Source organism: Urocampus carinirostris, chromosome 2 (assembly GCF_059441175.1).
Source record: "Urocampus carinirostris isolate Australia breed hairy pipefish chromosome 2, RoL_Ucar_1.0, whole genome shotgun sequence".
NCBI lineage: Eukaryota > Metazoa > Chordata > Actinopteri > Syngnathiformes > Syngnathidae > Urocampus > Urocampus carinirostris.
This window is the reverse complement of record NC_142350.1, coordinates 44,637,152-44,660,504: the sequence shown is the minus strand read 5'-3', so window position 1 is coordinate 44,660,504 and position 23,353 is coordinate 44,637,152. Positions and strand designations below refer to the sequence as shown.

The following is a 23,353-nucleotide window of genomic DNA, read 5'->3' as shown; positions in this document are numbered from 1 at the left end:
CGGAGGGGGTGGGTGGGTCTGGCAAGAACAAGCTCCACAGATGAAAAGAGGATTTTCAAACGCACATGAAAGCATCGGGAGAAACGAGCGAGGAACGAGCCATAAAAAGTCGAGTGTGAAACGCGACCACTGAAGGGAGACAGAAGAAGGACTTGTGGGGGGGGGGGGGGTGTTATAGGCACGAGGAGGGAGAGGAACGAGGCCCGCCTTCTGATTGACGGCGGCCAAGAGGAGCCGGAAAACAGAGACGAGGAACGTGATGGAAGCCCGGGGTGTGGAAAGGAGGTATAAATAAAAAAGGAAAGAGAGGAGAAAAGGGCTGCGGGCGAGGGGGGACGAGCAAGGAGAGAGGGATGAAAAAAAGAAAGAGAGGAGCCAGCCAGACGAGCCCAGCCGGGTTCATGTGAGGCGACGAGGAGCCTCGCCTCACCGCTCAGCATACTAAACGGTCCTGACCCACATTAAACCACATACAAATCCCATTGGGGGGTAATTGCCCCCGCCCCTGCCTGAACCAGACCCCCCACCCACCTCGTCTAGTTCACATGCATCTCGCAGCCTGTCAGCCTCAGGAAGCCCCCGCCAAAAAACAAAAACAACAAAAAACGCCAAAAAAGCAGCTCAATCGTGACTAAACGAAGCATTGTCATAAAAAAAAAAAACAATTATCCAAAAGAAGATAGAGGGCGGAAAAAAAATACACAAACAAGGAGACTATGGAGTGCTATACTGGACTGCTGTGTCTGGAAATTTTAAAAAAGCCCCTCTATTATGTCAAGAAACCCCAATTATCCCCAAAGGAGACCGAGGGCAGACCAAAAAAACTTTACACTTACATAAAGACTGTGGATTTAAATACTGGACTGCAGTGTGTAGAACTAAAAAGTGCCTCGATTGTGACAAAACAAAGCATTCTTGGTCAGGAAACCCAATCATCCAAAAGAGACTATGGAGTACAATATTGGACTTCAGTGTCAAGAAATGAAAAAGGGCTTCAATCGTAACTAAACGAAGCATTTTCAGCCAAGAAACCAGAATTTTCCCAAAGGAGACTGAGGGTAGACCAAAAAAAACTATAAACTTACAAGGAGACTGTGGATTTAAATACTGGACTGGAGTGTGTTAAGAAAAAAGTGCCTCAATTGTGACAAAACAAAGCGTTGTTGGTCTGGAAAACCAAATCATCCAAAAGAGACTATGGAGTACAATACTGGACTTTAGTGTCTAGAAATAATAAAGGGCTTCAATAGTGACTAAACAGAGCATTGTGAGTCAAGAAACAAAAAAGGAGACTAAGGGCAGACAGACAGAACAATCAAGGAGACTATGGAGTACAATACTGGACTGCAGTGCCTAGAAATGAAAGAGTGCCTCAATTGTGACTAAACGAAGATTTGGGAGTCAAGAAACCCAAATTTTTCAAAGGGGGATTGTGGGCAGAAATGAAAACACTATGGACTAACAAGGAGACTGTGGAGTACACTACCTGACTGCAAAACAACACACAATCATTTCTTGTATTTATTTTAAGGTAGGGCAATTCATTTGACATAAGGGAGCCAGAAAACAGGCTGTGACAATAAAATTGATATTAGGGAACACAAAACTTGAACATGGATTTTAAAAAAAGGAGGAGAAAAGGATTTCCTGTATGGAAAACTTGTTGACAAGACAAAGTCTATCTATAAAGAGACTGATAGCAGCAAGACTAAGGACTGCAACAGCAAAACTGAGACTATGGAGCACAAAAATTGTACATACAGAGCTAAATCACATAAAGAAAGGAGAAAAGGGATTTCCTGTGTTTACCACTACCTGTTGACAAGACAAATTCAATCTATGAAGAGACTGAGGGCAGCAGGACAAAGAACTGTGACAGCAAAATTGAACGTGCGGAGTATACAGTAAAAGTTTAACATCCAGATACCAATGACAAAAGGAAATCTTCTGTATGTAATACTAGTTGACAAGACAAAATGGCCAAAAAGAGACTGGTGGCAGCAAACAGCAAAATGGAGACTATGGAGCACGAAAGTTATGCATGCATGTCTTGACTACAATAACAATGAAGGAAAGAAAATGCCTGTAATGACTAATCGTCAAAAAAAAATAAAAACAAGGAGAGGCATCAAGATAAAGGACTGTGACATCAAAATGGAGACTAAGGGGCACAAAAAAAGATTGATCATCATCGACATACATTGGAAATACTTGCATCTAGTGACGTCGAGCAGTCACTTGTAGTCGACAGGCAATATGAAAAGTTTTTGGTCAAAGCGCTCATTTATTTTATACACTCAGACATTTTAAGCACTCGCGGGCCACATAAAATGATTTGGTGGGCCGCATTTCGCCCGCGGGCCATGAGTCTGACATGTGTTCTATACATCGATTTGTTTGGTTCATTCCGGCGAGGCCCAACTGCGTTTTCCTCTTCCTCTCACGCTCGTTGAAATGGTATCGGCCGTATCGGTGGCGCTCTCCTTGAAATCGGCGTCGCGCATTATCATATTGATGACGGACGACATTATGGGCGCGAATGATTGATGCCCTACCCCCCCAACGCTCCCCCTTCGCATAATGCTCCACTTGAAAGCAGTCTATAGGATTAGAGAAGGCGTCCGGTCTCTATCATTGACTTTGACGGATACATTGCCCCCTGCCCACCTTCCCCCACTCAATCATATCATTAGGGGTGGGCGATACTGTGAATTTTGGTATTGGTCCGATCCAAATAAATACAGCGGAGTATCAATCGATACTGATTCAATACCAATTCGTTTTGCTTGCAAATCTCATGACCATACCACTTAATATTCTAGGCACTACAAATGTTCTATTTTCATAAAATAACTGCGATGCAAATTTTGAGAGTATTAAAAAAAATAGAAAAGTTTCTATTGCAACTGATTCAGAGTATAAGTCAAGAGAGTTAAACCAAAAAAAACAGTAATGTAACAAAAATATCAATATTGGATAACAGTGTTTGCACAATATTTTAGAAATGAAGTCACACAAAGTGTAAACACAATTGGATTGAATTTGGAAGTTATATGAACCTGTCACCGAATTCAAATGTCTTCAAGCTGTCATATAAGAAAAGGAATCAGAACCAGAAATCATAGTCAGGATAGCTCGAACCACAGCCGAACTTGCTAGACTTAAACCCATTTGGAGAGTTTGGAGAGACAAGAACTTTGCCCGTAAAATCAAAGATCAGCCTCATGCAAGCGCTGGTTTCTGTACGCTTGTGAGACATGGACTTTCACAGCGGAATTGGAAAAGAAAATCCAGGCCATGGAGATACAATTCTAAAGGAAACTTCTAGCCATTAGACCTGTAGGAACTGTTATAATGAATTCTGGTGTTTACCAGAAGATCCTGAAGGAGAACGACCTATCATCAGTTCAAAGCCCTCAAACTCAAGCGCTCTTGGATCCACCTTTGAAAGGCTCAAAAACAAACAAAATGAAGGTTCTGGAGTGGCCAACTCAAAGTCCGGATTTGAATCCAATTGAGAAGCTGTGGTGTGAGTTTAAACAGGATGTTCATACTCGAAACCCTCCAATATGGCAGATTTAAAATAATTTTGCAAAGAAGAGTGGGCCAAAATTCCTTCACAGCATTGCGAAAGACTCATGATCAATTATCATAAACGTTTAATTTCTGTTATCGCTGCCACAGGTGACCTAACTAGCTCTATTAGGTTCAGGGGCTAACACTTTTTCACATAAGTTCAGATAGGTTTTTATTTTTTGTGTGCCTTAATAAATAGAAATAACATTTCAAAACTGCATTTTGTATTTAATTGGGTTGTCTCTGCGTGATATTAAAATGGAACAATGATCTGAAAGCCTTGTGATTGATAAATATGCAAAAACAAAGAATTTAGGAGAGGGGCATACACTTCATCATGGCACTGGATGTATAACCTTACAAGCAACACTATATAATTGGTACTTAAAATAGGAAGATAATATCATACCAAAGACAATTGTATTACCGGTAATCTGATCCAAGTATTGTCTCGGTATTGATAATATCAATATTTGGATCGATCCGCCCAGCCTTACCCGTCATGAGACTCTTATGAATATTTCAGCTTAACAAGATGGCCGCCAGATCAACGAGGCAGATGGATAAAGACGACCAATCATGTCGCAGACCCCAAAATCGTTCATCTCCCCCCTGTCAAGTTTGTTTTCGTCCCCGGCGGAAGCGAAGATGACGTTGTTGTATAGTACGTCACCATACCTGAACTAGGAAGTGATGGATGGACGGAGGGGGGGCACACGAGGGGTAGGGGTACCGTAGTGGAGTGGACGGGGGGCACACGAAACGACAAAGGGAAACGTTGTTAGCGTTGACGGATAGCGACGGCTATATAGGAAGAAGGCGGATCCTCGAGAGCGATGTGCGAAAAAGGGACGCCTGTTATGCTAATGTTAAGCGGCCGGGCGAGCGGGGACAGCTGACGGATGGAGACGGGGTCAGTTCGGGTGGAGGGTGCCCAGCGCCCCCCGGGGGGAGAAATGATGACGTCACACTTTGATTCACTTGGTGTCGTACAAGACGTATTTTACGTCATACTATTGTTTTGCAAAGATATATTTTCACATATTTCACTTATTTATTTATTTGTGTACGGAGTGTTGGGACGTACTTTCACCTCATTTATTTTTTTTTGTTTTTGGAAGAGGAGGACAAATTTTCACATTATTCGCAACAAAAAAATGTTGCAGCGCCAAACTACAAAAATAATGAAAGATAAAAAGAATCTCCTGTATTTACAGCTTTTTGACAAGACAAATGGATGAAAGGAGACTGAGGGCAGTCACCGCAAAATGGAGACTCTGGAGCACATTGACCATACAGAGATAAATTACAAAGGCAGAAAGGTTTTTCGGTATTTAGTAGTTGTTAACAAGACAAAATGGACAAAAGGAGACTGAGGGCAACAAGGCAAAATCGAGACTATGGGCCCCAAAAGTTATTGTCCAGAGCTAACATACAAAAACAACAATGTAGAAACGGGATGACCTATATTTACTACTTGTTGATTAGACAAATGGACAAAAGAAGATTGATGGCAGCCAGACAAAGGACCGTGACAGCAAAAATGAGACTATGGAGCACTAAAGTTAAACATGCAACATAACATTTAAAAAGATGTAAATAGATCTCCTCTGCTGGCAAATTGACAGAAAAACAACAGATTGAAACATCGAATTTGACACTATGGAACAGAAAAAGTGAAGGATACGGAGGTGAGACTGACAACAACATTTAGATTATGGAACAAAAAGATGCGGGACAGAACAACAAAAAATGAAAGAGACCAGCCATTACCTTTATTTACTACTTGTTAAGACAAAATAGACAAAAAGCAGTGAGGGCAGTAAGAACATGGGACCAGGACCACAAAATGGAGACTCTGGAGCACAAAAGTTCAACATACAGAGCTCAATCCCAAACACAAAGGTGCAAAAGGATTTCCTGCATTTACTTATTGTTGGCAAAACAAAATGTATCAGTGAGGAGATTTGAGGCAGCAAGACAAAAGACTGCGCCATCCAAATTGACACTATGGAGCGGGGAAAAAAAAGGTTAATTGCCTTGAGCTAATTTACCTAAAAAAGAAGGTGGAAAAATGTTTTTCTGTGTTTAAAAAGAATGGCAAGGGCAGAAAGACTAAGGACCGTGACAACAAAAATGAGACTATGGAGCACAAAAGATGAAAATATATATATATATAGCTGAATTACAAAAGCAAATTGAAAAAGATCTCCTGTATTTATTTATCATTGAAAAGACAACATATTTCAGCGAGGAGACCGAGGGCAGTAAGGTAATGGAATTCAAAATTGAGACTATGGAGCAAAAGATAAATAAAAAATGCCGTACCTATAGACAACATAAACAACGCCGGAGAAAATAGATTTCCTGTATTTACTACTAGACAAATTGTATCTGCAAGGACACTGAGGGCAACAAGTCAAAGGACCGTGACAACAAAATTGAGACTATGGAGCAAATAAAAAGATGAACTAGAAAAAACAACACACGAGGAGAGGATTTCCTGTATTTAGTACCAGTTAATAGGACAAAAAGTATTTGTGAGGAGACTGGGGGTAGCAAGACAAAGGACCACGACAGAAAGATGGAGAATATGGAGCAAAAAAAAAACCCAAAAGACAGTACTAAATCACCAGAATAAAGGAGAAAAGGGATTTCTTGTATTTACGACAAATTGTATCCAAGAGACTAAGGGAAACAGGACGAGGGACTGAGACGGAAAAATTGAGACTATGGAGCACAAAAATTGGATAACAAGGAGCTTAAAATATATTGAGTTAAAACAATAAATAATCTCATAGGTCAAGACCTGAATTTTTGCCGGCCAATTAAAAAGAAATAGTTGCAGAACCGGAAGACGCTCGCCCAAAAGACGGAAGCTATCGCTAACGAGGAAAAGTCTCGCCCAAGGCTCAAAGTGAAGAGACATATGGGGGGGGCGCAAGAAGAGAAAGCCGGCATGACAAGCGCTAGCGTTAGCGTTAGCGCTCACAATTAGGGCGGAATCAGGGAGAAAATCGGCGCTGCCTTGATAATGAGCCTCGTCTGAATTATTAACGAGAGCGGGCCCCCCGGGACCCACCTCCCGCTGAGCCCATCAACCACCCCCAAACACACCCCCACCCCACTGAGACGGCATAACAATGCAACAAGATGGCCGCCGTACGTGTTGACTGGAATGCGGGAACACAAAATAAAAGAGGCAAAAATCTTTTCTTTTTTTGAGTCGATTAAGAAGCACTGGGATGTCTTTTCTTCAATAACGTGGATACGATTTTCGAGAGTGCTTGATGATGAAACGTGTTATAGGAAAAAAATGGAGTCAGTTCTTTAAAATTAAAAATAAAAGAGCATTTTTGTGACATTTTGGCAGCTACTCCAAGGTGTTCGAAAAATATATATATATATATATTTAACGTTTGAATCGCACTCACGTTAGCAATGTAAAGTGAGCACAACGTTGTGTAAGAAATTGAAATGATATTGCAGTAGAGTTGATTTTTTGGCATGTTTTGATGCTTTTGATTTCAAGCACATTTTTGGTGAGATACGAGTCAAGTGTCAAACATTGGGATGTTTTATCATTTTTATATTTAAAATATGAAGAAGCAGACTGTGATTTTTGTTCTATTTGAAATTGTTGAAGCTCATTTTTTAAAAATATTCTTAGTTTTTTTGTGTGAATTGTTTTTGTCTGTGTTTTTTTAACCTATTATTTCATTTGGATACAAGTCAACTTATTTTTTGACAACATTTCATTTCACTTTCTTTTTAAGAAAAGACAACTCAATCATTTTTTTCAGGATTTACACAATTTTTGAGTTCTTTTGTTCATTTTTTCTTTTAATGTATTTCTTTAATATTATTTTTCGTTCTTTTTTTCAACAAATTGACAATATAGTGAAGAAAGAAAATATACAGAATTTTCTGGATTTGAATGACAACATTTAGGGGATTTATTTTAATCAGATTGACTCCAAACAAATTTGCATTTTTTTTATTTTATATTTTTATGTACAATTCAACTCATTTTCAAAGTTTTTTAATTTTGATTTATTTATTTGAAGAAATAATTTGGTGAAATCTGGGTTGAAATGACTGAACATTTATTTAAAGATGTTTCTCTTATTATATGTTATTTTTCAGTATTGGTTACTTTTGTTTCAGAGAAAAAAAATACGTAATATTTGTTTCATAGCCGGTTATTTTGCGTTAAAATAACCGAAAAGGTATTTCATGTTTTTTTTTCTTTTTTTTTTAATATGTTTTATTTATTTTCTTTTTAAGACTTTTTCTTTTTGTTGAGGAAAGAAACACTGAAAGTTTTCAAAAATAAAGTGACTCAAAGGTCATTTACAGTTTTTTTCCAACTTTGTTTTCTTGTACTTCTATATTTCTTCTATATTTTATTGTTTTTTTTTAAAATACACAAAAATCGTGGCATTTTTTTAATAATATGAACACTTATTTCAAAGAAAATTGCACAATTTTGCTATATTTCAAAAGGAATGATACAAACAAAACGTTTCAGTTTTTAGAGTTGATATCAAGGGAAGGAATACATTTTGAATCTTTAAAACCAAATAACTGTGCAGCCAAATTTGCATGAAGCACTTGTGCGGGAACGTGGTGTTCCCGGGAGGGGTGAAGACGTTACCCACAATGCTTCCTGGCTTCCTTTCAAAGACATTTTTGTTGTCTTTTTTTCTTTTTTGAAGGGGGGGGGTCTTTGATGGCAGGATGACCGGCCGCCACTGTTACGTGTTACTAGCGTGTTTTCCAGGAAAAAGCGTTATGAAATTGGGCCGCGAAGGGAGGGGGCGTCCATGGTCAAGAGGATTTGTGAGTCACGCTAGTGCCGCTGAGGGGGGCAAAAATGGAAGGAGGGGGCGTTCCATTCACCACATGCACGCATGTCCCGATAAAACGGGAATATAGACGTCCCTCTTTCAGCCAGCGTGTCCTCGGGTCGCCGACAAAATAGGACACTGTTTGTTTGAGGGGCCCCGGTCCCTCTACACTGCCCCCCACCCTACGCATTCCAAACAATTGGAAAAAAAGACTATTTGGGGAAGCACCAGCATCAAAACAACTTGTTTAACGGACATCTTTGTTGGGGTTTGAGGTGCCCACTTCCACCAGAGGGCGCTTAATAGAATACTGTATACCTTTGGAATAAAATATACCTTTATTGTCATTGTTACAAAATGGGTTAACATATTGTGACAACGAAATTGGGCATGACACTCCAGTGCCACACATTCACAGTGAGCTAAAGAAACCAAGAAGATAAAGGAACAGAGAAGATGAGGTTATAAAACAAGGAGGATAAGGTTATAGTTATAATTTACACAATATTTACACAAGGAAATGACGGCATGTAGGATGTTACATACAGTTGGTATCGTAAGGTTTGTGCAATATGCATTTGGTGCAAAAATAGTCAACATAGTGCAAAAAAATAGTCACTATTGTGCAAGGTGAGCAGTAAACAGTGCAGTCAACATTGTGCAAGAAACAGACATAAGTACCATTTTACGTTTGTATGAGGTAGTGTGTTTGCAGGTAGTGTGTTTTTAATGGGTTTGGAATTGGGGCCGGTGTGTCCAATCACCACAGACTTGTCCCTAATTACACCAAGCGTCCATAAGGGTATTTTGGACAGAGTCCGTTGTCAGGTCATCTTCATTTTACACCGTTAACATCACCATTGACTTTTTCCAGTTTCATCCTAATTTGCGAGGTTTGTTTTTTGTTTTCTAGTTCAGACAGTTTTATTGTTGTATTTGACCATTTGTTTGTTAGTTTATTGATGACTTTGTAAAAAAATAAAACACAATCGCTTTTGAGCACCTTGCCATGCTTCCCGCATTTGGGTCCACTGCAAACACACAATAATCTTTGCATTATTACGAGAGATATACTAGCAAGAGCTTAGAGCATGTGTCTTGATCAAGAAGGAAACTTGAGAAGACACTTGTTGGGTCCAAGCGGAATAGACAAAACTCAAGTGAAATTTTTGGAGCTCTAATCTTTTAAATCCTGTTTCAAGAGTTGTATCATTACTTTGTTTCGGACATTCCAAGGGATAATCAAGTACTTGCCTTGGAAAAAAAAATCATGGTAAATTATTCATAAAATGTATATTCAGTAAATTTCCAAAAATACTTTTATTTCTTTAGATCATCTCTAAAACTTGAAAATTTCCGAATATATTTCTATATCAAAATTGTGTAATTTTGTTTGAAATAACTGTGCAGTAATTTAGAATGAAAAACCTCAATTCAGATTCATGAAGCTCCTTTTGTTTGAGAGTCTTTGAGTGTTTATGAAGTACCTGCACTTGAAAAAATATCATCAAACATCCTAAATACAAAAATGAAAATACCAGAAATTCCAGACAACAGGTAAAAAGTACTGTTTTGGGAAGGGCGGACGTTAAAACAACATATGTAAAAAATGAATACGCATTATGAGGAGAAATAAACATATGAACAAATAGACTGTATGTTTTAATTTTATTTTTAATTCATTAATTGTTAAAAATCAAATTTAAAAAAACTGAATAAAAAGAATTCCTTGCATGTAAACGATAAGAAATATCCCCCAAAAAGCTTTTACTTTATATTAAGAATATGAATAAGAAATTAGAGGTCACCAGAAAACATAAAAACCTAAAAATAAATGAATAAAACGTAAAATATGCATTTTTTTAGACTAAAAATCAATAGCTTGTTACTTCATATTTAAAATACATATATAACAATTTAAATTATAAGAAAACAAAAGAAATCATAAAAAAAGTTAAAACAAACTAACTCTGAGAAAAAAAATAACATCAAATTAAAAGAAATGAAAAAAATTAAGAAAATTATGAACCAAACATAAAAATCATGAAATGTTAAAAATATCATTTACGACAAAAATTAAAACAAATAAAAGATAGAATTGTTAAAAATATTTACAAATAAAAACAAATATCAGTTAGGAAAAAAAGTAAAATGAAATAAAAAAAATAAAAAAAAACATAAAATAATTTGAAAACACAAATAACAAAAGCTTTTACCCTGTATTGAAAATATAAACAAGAAAACCGAAAAAAACAAATTTAAAAATCATAAAACATTAACGTTAACATATCACTAGAAAACTCAAAAAACATTTCTTCTCATAAAAAATTAAACATGCCAACATTTGACAGAACCTGTCACTCCTGACTCAAATCCCACAAAACGGTTGTCAAAAAAAAATAAAAAAAAATCATAAAACATAATAAAAATCAAGAAAAAAATCATCACCACAAAAAAGAATCAAATTCTTTATATAATAAATTTCTTATTTTGGGAAGCCTTAAAAAAGACCCATCAAACAGACATCTTTGCGTTATTACAAGAGACAGACCAGCTAGGGCTAAGAGCAAGTGTCTTGATCGGGTAGGAGAATTAAAAAGACACATAATTGGTGCAAATGGGATAGAAAAAAACTCAAGTCGGATTCATGGAGTGCTTACTTTAATTATGTGCCAAACTTAGATTGCTTGTTCTGTTTAAAATAAAGACCTTTTTTTTCTTTCCTACAAAAAAACAAGGTTGTATCAAACGATTCCATGCCGAATTAATCAATGTTTTGGTCCCAATTTGGGTTATTTATAGAAGTTGCTCAAATTTTCCACTTGGCAGAGGTTGCAAGTGTGACTTGGAAAAATTAGCATCGCTAACCCGCATTTTTTTTTTTTTAGTGCAGCCCCAGAAGCCATTTCTTTCTGAGGAGATTGAAATTTTGTGGGCGTATTGATGAACAAAAATGTCCAAAAATGGCAAAAGCCGAACAAGTCTTGCGGCTTTTATTTGAAGTGGGCACGTTAGCTTGTGCCACAGATTCGGTCACTCCAAATCGTCTCGGCAGATGGCCGCTAAGAAAATCGCCAGACGCGGCCGATTGGGTCCTGCTGAGGGGGCGGGGCCAGGTGGCAAAGTTTATGACTCACCGGCGAAACTGTTTTATGAATCTACGCAAATTGTAGCTTTGTCTCAAAAAACAAGTCCCACAAGAAAAAACTGTGTAGACAAAATTATTACATGATAGGGTAGTCAAGCAAATTATTTTGGGATTCAGGTTTGTGGGCGGGGCCCGGTGGCAAAGTTTATGACTCACTAGGGAAACTGTAAGAGAAGTCTGTGCCGATCACAATTTCTCTCATGCAACTGGAAATACAAAAAGATCAGCGTCAACACGATAGGGTGGATGATGAAATATGGCTATCGTAGGTATTCAGGTTAGTGGGTGGGGCCCGGAGGCAAAGTTTATGACTCACTAGGAAACTGTTATATAGATCTTCTATGATCAGAAGTTTGCCTCATGCATAACACCTCAAAAATCATACCATTGACCAAATTGTTGACATGAAAGGATGGACGACCAAATACGATTATTTTGGGGATTTGAGTTTGTGGGTGGGGCAAGGTGTCAAAGTTTATGACCCACTCTGGAAACCATTTTAAAAATCTGCTTTAACTTATACAAGAAGAACCACAACAAACTCATCATAGACAAAATAGTTGATAGGTCAGGGTGGACGACCAAATGTGGCTAATTTGGGGATTCAGGTTCGAGGGTGGGGTCAGTTTGCACATTTTATGACTTGCCAGACAATCTGTTTTAGAAACTGGGCTTAGTGTCATGCAAGACGACTCTTAAGAAAAGATTGGTGCCAAATTTAGACCACATTGTGAGACACTAGATCCAAAAATTGCACAAAATTTGACATATAAACCTGGTATTTCCAGAAGCACCACACAAAAAAAGGCATTACAGAACAATAGTTGTTCCCATTTTGAGTGTCCTAGAACTCACCAACGACCTTGTTCAGGGCAGTTTGATTGAGGCACTTCCAGACGTACCTTCCAAGAAAACTTCTGCAATACATACCAATTTCCTAGAAGTGATTTGGTCCATTTAGGGGATTCCAGAAATCAGACAACCTCTTTCAAGGGAGTTTGGCTGGTGTCAAATTTGGACCACCCATTGTAGACAAATCTTACCCAAAACTGTCCAAAATTTGGCCTATAAATCTGCTAATACCGTACAACAAAAACTCAGCATTACAGGCAAATTGTCATAAGTTGGTCACTTTGGGGTTGAAGGTGAAGGTCCCAGATATCACAGATGACCTCACTCAAGGGAATGTGATTTGTGCCCGGTTTGGACCTCCCATTATACACAAATGTGAGACACTACAGACACTTGACTTTCTCGCTCCAAAAGCCTCGCTACTTCCTGTCGGGGAGGGAAATCCACCATTGTTATCCTATTATCAGGGAGCTCATGTGAGATACGAGATTTCCTCTCGGATTAGAGTCGACATGGCACTTAAGGCGCTCCACGTGCCGGCAATCCCGACCGACGGCGATCCTTGGCCTGACGTGCCCTCTCCCGACGTAAACCCTAACCCAGGGGTCGGAAACCCAAAATGTTGAAAGTGGCGTATAGTACCCAAAAATAAATTGGCCTGGAGCCGAAAAAGTTAAAAGCTTAATATAAGCCGTGTAATCAATGCAACATGTGCTGTGTGTATCTATATTTAGTTGTATTAGCATACTATATAAATGACTAAGTTAATGATGTCACCAACTCGAAATCTGATTGGCTAAACCAACAGGATAATCGAACTCTGATATTATGTCTCGGGGCCTTTAAACGTCTTTGTGAAGGTAAATTTCTGATCCTGGCAACAAGTATATTCCAATGCAGCACGTCCATTGGAGAAAGATGCACCACGAGACTATTCTATTGTAGGATCCCTCCTCAGATTTAACGTCATTACGATATTAATGAACACAGTAGGTTTCATTTCTTTGATAAAATTAAAGAAATGCAACAAAAAACATTTTTTGATATCCTTTTCATTTTGAGAATTGACATAATATGCCCCTTAGCTGGGCAACAAAAAGACTAAAAACCATAGTGTGCATACATCAAATCAAAACAGCGGCCTATTGATAAGGTAAAGTAAATAAAATCACATTAAAGCGCTTTAAGTTTTATTTCTGTGAAAATGTCAAACAAGTCTATGCATGGGTAAAATACAGCAACATCCTCTTGACACTAAAAGTAGCCATCTTCGGGCTTGAGCAACAATAAATCGTATCCCAGAGTGTCATTCAAAATGTACTGTATACTGACAAAAATCAGAAATCACTTAATAAAAACAGCGACTTTGTTACTTTAAAAGTGCTTATGACCGCATTGTGCTTTTAACGGTTTATTGTGACTTCTGTGTTGAAATTAGGATAACAGCGTTAAATTGTGACGCAGCCAAACAGGGAAAATGGGAGAGGGAATACGATTGGAGGAGATGATTTCTGTCTCGTCTTATAGTTACATAGTAACACCCCAAGTTGAAAAGTAATATTTAATCTACCAATTTTTGAAGTGTTGGAAAACGTAAGTTGGGGTCATGTCTCTCCTCTGACAGAAACCATATTAAACATTAAATATTATCAACAGTGCTTAATTCTGGAAACCCTATCCCCATTTGACAACCCTAGACTAACAGACAATACAGGCCAATCAAAAAAGGCAATCGGACAGGAATAGTTCTTCTTTCTACCGGTTTGGAATGCGTGCCCGTGCTTTGCACATTTTAATGCGCATTCATCATTTTCAGTGAGAAATGAAGCCCCCGAAGGGATCGCGGAGGGGGTGGGGGATTGGGGGGGCTATAATGGCGGGCATGTTGGCATCCGACCCGAGACTGGCGTGCCTCACACACTCAGTCTCAAATGACGGAATATAAAATATGAATCAGATGGCATCTCGAATGCTTTCCAGCCAAGGCATTTCATAATGCATTCTGATTCTGCTACTCCTTAGTACTAAGATTGGCCACTGGGGGCAGCATGTGCACTTCTTCTAGCAGAAATCAAGAACACGGATAACCTTTATTTATGAAATATATTTCTAAGTTGAAAAATTTCTTCTTCATTTAAGTATCATTTTTCTTATTTTGATGATGTTGGTTTTGTAAAGAACTCAATTGTTAGTCGGCGACACAACTGTATTTTCGTACTGTATTTATTTTCAATGGGTTCCAAGGCTTGCAGTGATGCTAAAGGGAGAAGCAAAAAAATAACCATGGAAACAAAGCTTGCAATAATCAAGAGGTACGAAGAAGGAACACGATTCGTAACCCACGATTCCTTTGCTAACCTTTTTTCTAAAAATGTTTTTTAGCTTTGATAAAATAAAAAAATAAATACGAAAAGAAAAAAGAATCTTACTTTGTTGCTGAGGTGAAAAAACACATTTTTTCAGGATAAAAAAAGTAATCTAGTTTAATTTAAAAAATTATTGAAAGCAATGAAATGTTAAATGTAGAGTCTTAAAATATTTTATTATTTCTGTTACTTATTAAATAACTCTCAAATAATTAATAACTAATAACACTAATAAATTTCTGAGGTTTACTAAACAATTTATTGCTTTGCTTTATAGGTGTTATTTTTCGTATTTGTCCCTTATATAATAATCCTTGGTTGGTTTGTTGGTTGGTTGGATGGATGCCTTAACCACTACGGTCATAGGGGCACCATTTCCTGCGCTGTGTCTTGGGCAAGTACAGCCTGGTGGCACCCATCCCTCTCCAGGCCAATATAACAAAGCTCCCCAGAAGAGGGCGGTGTTTTCTTAAGGTTTAAGCATGTCAGTGTAATTAACCCCCATGTTGGCCTCATATTAAGAACCATTACATATACAAACTACTTTTTGTATACGGCTCACATGGAAATGTGAATAAAGATACCATTGCAATATCGTAAAAAAAAATACAATAAAATAGGTACATTTTTACTCAAATTTAAACATGCTGGAAAATAATTTAAGTATTCATAATAATAATAAATGATACAATAATTCATAAATAACAACACAATAATTAATAATAACATATTTGTTTGCCTTATAAATATCACACTTTATTTAAGAAAGGTTTTCTTGACCGGCAGGTGATATATAATTCTATTCCGTCATGCATTTCATTTGATTTGATTTTATAACATTTAGCATTAACAATTCTTAAAATTGGAAAACTCCAAGTCATTTTAGGCTTAAATCAGTTTGGATCTGATTATCACGCCGTTGTGCCCACTTATAACTCCGATTCACAAGAATATTGGCTAAACGGTATGACGGTGCGCTACCTGAGGGTTTTTTCAATTCAAGATGCAAGCTAATGCGCCACCACCTGATGGTTTTCCCGAAATAAAGCCGTCTCTCAGAAGACAAGCGCCGGCCAATCGGATTAGGTCTGGACTTTACGCCGAGGGACAATCGGCGATGCAATTAATCTCCCCCGCGGTGGCGGCGAGGGCAGCTGCAAGGGTTGAAAAGTGCAGCGCTTCCTAAACTAGCGCCTAGCCAGACGCTAATTGGGGAGTCGTGACCCCGGGACACCGCCGCTTTCCCAGAAGTCCGAAAGCCGGCAGGTATTTAGAGGAGCTTAACGGCGCTGTCGCCGCCTCGACCCGATTTGGCCATCCAAAATTGGTGCCCCAGAGGAGGGCTTAGCCCAGAACCGCCACCAAGAGTCCGAGTTCGATCGGCGATACCTGGGCAGGGGAGAACGGTGGGTGGGGGATTATATGTTTACTTCTAGTTGGCCGAGGCGCATCCCACGCTGGTGCTCAGTTTCGTTTGATTTCATCAGCAGCTAACCGAGAACGTTCTCATTTTTTGTCCTCTTTCGAGTCTGGCACCACGTGACGGAAACAATTGGTTGCTTTTCAAGCCAATCGGTCAAAACAATTACTACAGTTTCACTATATAAATATATACTATATATCAATAAACACAAATTGTTATTATAAATTGTTTATTTAAAATAAAATAGAACAGTGATGCGCGTAGACACCTTTAACAATCTTGTTACTTCATTAGAAGAGCTACCCAACTTTCAGGGTACTTGAATAATAGCGAATACAAAAAGTTTCTTAATAATAAAAAATAAAAACCACCAATACGAGTAGGACTCTTCAACATTCTCCTTATTTCATGCTTCCCTTGATGTGTTCACAAACACTAGGTAAAAATATCCCCAAGATACTTGAAAATGATTGCTACTGCAAATCGTTTCTCAAATATAAAATAGTACTGCAATACAAGTAGAATTATTCAACAAGCAGCATTCTTCAATACTCGCCTAACGTTATACTTCCCGTGATGTGTTCACAGAAAATCGTAAAAAGGACTGAAAGACCCCGAGGGTACTTGAATCAAACCACCAATTAATTCAAGTATTACAGTTTTAATTTGAAAGACCAAATTAAACTAGGTTCCATGAAAGCAGCATTTTTTTGTGTTTGAACTCACAGCAGCAAGTGAAAGTAGGGTCCTAACTGTCCTTTTCAGTTAAAAGGATCTAGCTGAGGCAGCTTGGGCATTTGGTTTGGATATCTCATGGACGCCTCCCTGGTGAGGCACGAGCATGTGACCTCAAGGACAGCATAGGACACTCTGGAAAGACTATGTATTTCAGCTTTCCTGGTAATGTCATGGCCCCCTGAAGTATCAACTGGATGAAGTGGCTGGGGAAAGATAAGTCTGCTTACCTGCTACTCTTGCAACCTAACACCAGATAAACGGATGCTAAAAAATTCAAGATTGAGATGTCTTCAAGAAACAATCTGCACGTTTCTCCTGATGGGAGGCCCAACATCTACCCAAGTCACTTCATTATGGCAGGATTAAAGTGTTAAACCATGCTGCAGGAGACCACAAAGACAACACAGGATACTCTGGAGAGACTATGTATTCCAGTTTGCCTGGGAATTAATGGGGATCTTGCTGAATGTGCTGGATGAAGTGGCTGGGGTAAGGGGAAGTCTTCTTGTCTGCAACTCTTGCAACCCAACCTTGGATTAACAAATCTTGGATAATTCAAGATTGGGATGTCTCCAAAAAGATACCTGCTGGTTCTTTTCGATTGGGTGGCAACCCTAGCACCTACCCAATTCACTTCATTCAGCTAGGATTAGAGTGTCAGTCAACTGCATGAGACCTCAAGGACAACCCAGGACACTGTAGAGTGACTATGTCTCCTGGCTTGCCCAGGAATTACTGGCGATCTTGCCGGATGAGCTGGATGAGGTGGCTGGTGTAAGGGAAAGTGTGCTTCCCTGCTACCCTTGCAACCCAACCCGGGTACAAAATATTTTAGAAAAGTCAAGATTGGGGTATCTCGAAAGAGATACCTGTCGGTTTCTTTCAATTGGGTAGCAGTCCTTACATTTACCCGGTTCACTTCCTTCCGCTAGGATTAGAGTGTCAGTCAACCACCTCAACTTTGAGGCAGCCAACGAATCGAGACGGCCGAGTCCCGTCAAAAAGGGAAAATCCCCCTGCCGTGGATGGCGGCGCTCCCATTCTTCTGTCTGCCTGACACGCCTCCGAAATGAAGCGGTTGTGCGACGTGACAGCTCCACGGGATAAATTTAGCGACGGGCATACGAGAGCATGTTCAATAAACGGATTAGCGACCGGCGCTAAATCCCACAATACGGGAATATTGTGACAAGAAACCCGTTCCCCGATAACGGAGGCGGCGGTCTCCGCTACGAGTGCCGGCCTCTTGAAAATCGAAGCGCTGCGGGCAACTGACCCGGTCACTTCCCCGCCGCTTACGAGTACGGCCCCGATCTCGGCAGGTACTCTAGCGCCGTCGCAAAGACGGCTACGGCGGGACGTCCTCCGGGGACGTTCGGCGCTAAAAGGACCTCTTGGGACTAATTAGCCGACGCCAAGCTAACCGTCTGTATCCCTGAGCGAGGGGGAACGGGTACAGCGTGTTCTAGATGGATCCGGGTAGGAGAAACTGGGGTAAGAAGCGGAAAACAGCTTCGGGTTTTTCAGACTTTTTCAGTCCTGGATTACAGTTTACAATCTTGTAAATTTCACCAGTTATAATCCAGATTAAGTTTTTCCAAATTAGATTGTGAATATATATTTAAAAATCATCTCATGAAGTCTATGCAAGGGAAATACTAGCATCGTACTGGGCATGCGCATGCGGGTGGTGCTAAAGCACCTGCTCCTTTTCAATGGATTAAAAAAGCCCCCCCCCCTCCTATACAATAACATTTTTAATAACAAGATACAAGAAATAAACTAGCATAGTATTCAGCTAAAGCAACTGCTCCTATTTAAGGATATGAATATATTTTAAGACAACAAGATAGAAATGAGACAATAAACTAGCTTAAAGCTCCAGTACGGGAACCAAGTTGTTTTCAAGTTCCTGCCCCTTTTCCATGATCAGGAAAAATGCCCCTCCCCTTTATGAATACATTTTTAAAAAGCAAGATCAGAGTGAGCCAAAAAATACGATCATCATAGTACGGCATGTGCACGCAGGTGGCGCTAAAGCACCTGCCCATTTTCTATGATCTATGAAGGCACCTGATGAGCCTCATGATACATAAAATGTACCGTAAAATTCCGGACTATAAGCCGCTACTTTTTTCCCAAACTTTCAACCCTGCGGCTTATTCAGTGATGCGGCCAATTTATGTAATTCTTCTAACGGCCGCCAGCGGCGCTCGAGTACAAAAGGTAAGATTTAGACCGGTGGAATAGATGCGCCGAGGAAGACTGCAACTTCTTGGCTTGTGCACAAATTAAATTAGCATAGAAATATCCTCACCATGCAAGTTGCAAAAAGAAAGGCACATGACGCAGCTTTCAAGCTAAATGCAATCGAGCAGTCCGATAAATAGGGAAACAGAGCGTGTTGCCAGCGTGTTTTAGAATAAGGGAGCGTGGGACGACGTCTAAATGACAAATTCTCTTTCCGATACCGAAGGAAGACGACTTTGATGACGTCAGTTACAAGGAGGAAGATGAGGACGGTTTACCGTGATTTCTTCATGCACGATATGTTTTTTTAACACAGCCATTAAATGCGTTGCGAGCGTGTTGCTAGGAGCGTTTTGCTACCCTTCACAGGCACGGTTTGGGATGAAAGTTATAATATTATTATTAAAGCTTTGAAAACTCTCTCGGTGTACCGTCTTTCTTTGTAAATATGTGTAACCATGTATAATATGTATTTGCAACTGTATATTTTTTGTAATGTATTTATTTTAGAAACTTATTCTGATATGTTTTGCACGAGCAAATGAGAAAGAAGGGGCAGGGCAAATGCGGGCTGACGGGAAGTGGAGTAAAGGTGAGATGTGTTTGTGGACGCGGCCGGCAATAGTGGATACATATTTTTCCCACCCTTACTTTTGGAAGTATACACTTTTTTTCCTTGGATTACTTTCAACGGGCACCCGGACTCTGCAGTCAAATCTTAAGTACCGGTATCATTATCCGTTCATTTTGCCGGCTGCGATTTTTGGACTGTGTCAGGTGTGGGTTAATTTTGTGTTTGTGTTGCACTTTTGCAATATGGGCGCATGCGGCTAATATACAGGTGCGGCTTGTCTTTCCCAAAATGTGGTGGGTGCGGCTTATAATCAGGTGCGCTCTATAGTCCGGAATTTACGGTATTATCATTTCTTGATTAGTATCTAAAAATCTGTGTAGTTTTGCTTATTATTTGGATCAAGATGTTTTTAATGAAAGTTTTATACCACTAGGAGGCGCTAAAATATACAGTGTGGTTGTCCCTTTAACGACTTTAAAGAAAGAGTAATAAGAACTAATTTAAGGGACAACGTGTATTATTTGGACACTATATGACGCTGTATTGTTTAGTGCTACCATAAACGAATGCAACAGAGCACAAGGAAGAACACAAACTACGGAGACTCAAAGGGACCTAACAGCACCATTTTTCGTCTCGCTTTTCGCCCACCCTTTCATGAGGTTTTGGATTTTTAGGAGTATCTTTAGCAGCAAGATGGCTGACGATCATATCAGCTCCCCTTAGGTGTAATATGAATGCAAATTCCTCAAACTACAAGCATTTTTTCAAATGTTTCATGTATTTTAGCGCATTATTTTAATCTGTTTTGTCAAACTTTTTTTTACCACTAGGTGGTGCTAAAGAATACAAACTTTCCCTTTAAGGCGGCGGCCTCAAACCATCATCTCAGGGGCCACGTTTGAGACCCTGGCCTCAAAGGGATACTGCGTAACAATTGACCACTAAGTCTTGCTGTCCAATGCCGTGCAAACAAATACGAGTGCTACAGAAGGAATACAAACTACGGGACCTCAAAGTGACTAAAAAGCACCTTTTATTCACAAAATTTTTGTTTTTTCGAGTACCCGCAGCAGCAAGATGGCTGACAATCATGTCAGCTCCAATTAGGTGTTATGTAAAATAAATACGAATTTCTCAACCTACAAGAATTTTAAAAATATATCATGTATTTTAGCGTATTATTTTAATCGATTTTTAAAATCGTTTCTTTTACCACTAGGCGGTGCTAAAGAATAAAAACTTTCCCTTTAAGGCAGCGGTCTCAAACCATCATCCGACGGACCACAAGTTTGAGACCCTGGGCTTGAAGGGATACTGCACAACAATTGACCACTAGGTGTCGCTGTGTTATTTTGTGCAAACCAATACGAGTGCTACAGAAGTAATACAAACTACGGGACCTCAAAGTGACTAAAAAGCACCTTTTTTCACAAGGTTTTTGGTTTTTGGGGTAACTGTAGCAGCAGGATGGCCAACAATCATGTCAGCTCCCTCTATATCATTTTTTTTAATTAATCGACTTTTGAGTATTTTTTTAAATGCTTGTGGAATTAATAGTTTGCTTATTATTCGAATCAATATTTGTTAATGATGAATACATGATTAAAGTTTCTTACCACTAGAAGGCGCTATATAATACACAATAATCCCCGTAATGACCTTAAGGAAGTGTAACGAGACCCTCAATTAAAGACCAAATTGAGATCTTTTCGAGACCCTAAAGGTCTCTAGAAGTTCTCTTGAAACAAGACACCTGTTAGCATCAAGACTCATTTAAGGTGCAATTTTTTTTTTCTCTCTTTATGATTTGCATTCCTAATGCACTTAAACTACTGAAAAAGCCGTCTGGATTATCCAAAACGGGACCAGTGAATCGATTTTGGATTCAGAAGTTGGACATTCTGCGGACAAAAGTGTCCCCATATGCTAAAAAGATGAAATGTGGTCTAGTCTGAGTGATGGGCAGGCTGCGACGCGTCATCCGCGCAAACAAAGACGACGCGCCGTAGCGAAACCCAAGCGTTCTCCGTGTTTTACCTTCCATCCGGCGGAGCTGTTGCTGTCCCCTTTATCCTTGAAGTAGGGCACGTAGCGGACCATCCAGTCGTAGATCTGCGACAAAGTCAACCTTTTTTCGGGTGTGCTCTCGATAGCGCGCGTGATCAGGTCCGCGTACGACTGGTTCCCCCACGCGTTGCGCCGCGACGACTTGGCCTTGCGTAGCGGTCCTCCGGGGTCCAAACACGGGTGCGCGTTTCCTCCCATTCCCGGTGCCAAAGCGCCGCTCGGATGCTTCATCTCTCCCGGCGCGCCGCCGCCGCCGCCTCCTGCCCGACACGCCGGCACGTCCTCCGGCTCCACCTTGATGCCGGCTAACGGGAAATCCTCCGGGCAGGGTAGTGGCCAGGTGCAGGAGCGTGGTCGGCTTTGCGGCTCGAAATCCGGCTCAGCCCGACGAGCGTCCCGCTCGTCCCGGTCCTCCATCATCATCATCGCGAAGAATGAGAGCTAGACCGGGGGATGCATGGTGCGGTTTTCTCGCGTGGATGTGAAACTTGCGGCGGTGTTCAATGCGGAAGGAGGCACGCGTGGATCATCATGAAATCCCAATCACGGCGTGGCATGTAAAGAAAGCAGCAGCAATAAAAGTAACAAAACCTTTTCGTCCATTTTATCCGAACCGGATCCGCCACGCGTCTTTCATTCTCCGGATCGCTTCCTCACTCCTCCCTCCCTCCTCCTCCGGCAGCAACAGATGATATTGGGAATGCGTGCGCAGCTCCGTCGTGCGATAAATCCACGGAGGACTCGATAGGGCGGGAAAGGCGACGACGCGTGATTGTGGCGTCAATTATTCAATCTTTCCCCGTGAAGAGGCGCAAGAGTGTCTGCGTGGAAAAAAAGAAAGAGGCGTGACCAGGGAACTGGATTCCCACGAAAAAAAATACACGCGCGCGCTTACCATCGTCCACTTGGCAGGTCTAATGATGCAAAAAAAGAAAAAAAAAAGTCAATGAATCGCACTCCTGCCACGCGTGGAAATGACGCACGTGGATGTGGCTGCCAATCGCGACGTGCGCTCGCACAAAATCGATGCGCTTCCCCCCCTTCATTGCAATGAGACCATAGGACCCCCACCCCCGCCTCTCCTTTAGTTTGAGACCCCACGATCCTTCAATAAAAAATACATGTAAAATACACGTAATTTGCCATTTATTTATATCGGTTTTTATCTTGTCTAGTACATTGTCGTTTGTAGTTTGTTGCGTAGTTTGTCATTTGTTTATTTTGTTGTTGTTGTATTTAGTTCTTTATTTTGTCACGAATTTTGTCGGATAGTTTCCCGCGTAGTTCGTAGTGTAGTTTGTTGCGTAATTCGTCATGAGTATAGTCGTTTTTTTCATATATATTGTCATTTATTAATTTTGGGATTTCTTTTGTGTATGTTGTCGTATACTTTACTATAAAGTTTGTCGCGTAGTTTGTCGTGTATTTTGTAGTGAATTTTGTTATGTATTCATTTCAGTATTTATTTTGTCGTGTTTTGTCATCATTTAGTCATTTTTGGGTGTA

The 23,353-nt window shown here is 40.0% G+C and overlaps 1 protein-coding gene across 1 annotated transcript in view; it reads right to left on the bottom strand.

Moving 5' to 3' along the window:
* The window catches only part of foxo6a (forkhead box O6 a), a 73,344-nt gene extending 50,460 nt beyond the window's left edge, over positions 1 to 22,884 (bottom strand). The window contains exons 1-2 of the mRNA XM_088326707.1: positions 22,743 to 22,884; positions 21,818 to 22,668 (exon numbers count right to left, since the gene is read on the bottom strand). Coding sequence (XP_088182833.1) covers positions 21,818 to 22,273 — 456 coding nt within the window. The 5' untranslated portion in view covers positions 22,274 to 22,668; positions 22,743 to 22,884. The remainder of the gene's footprint in view (positions 1 to 21,817; positions 22,669 to 22,742) is intronic.
* Between the last annotated feature and the right edge of the window lie 469 nt (positions 22,885 to 23,353).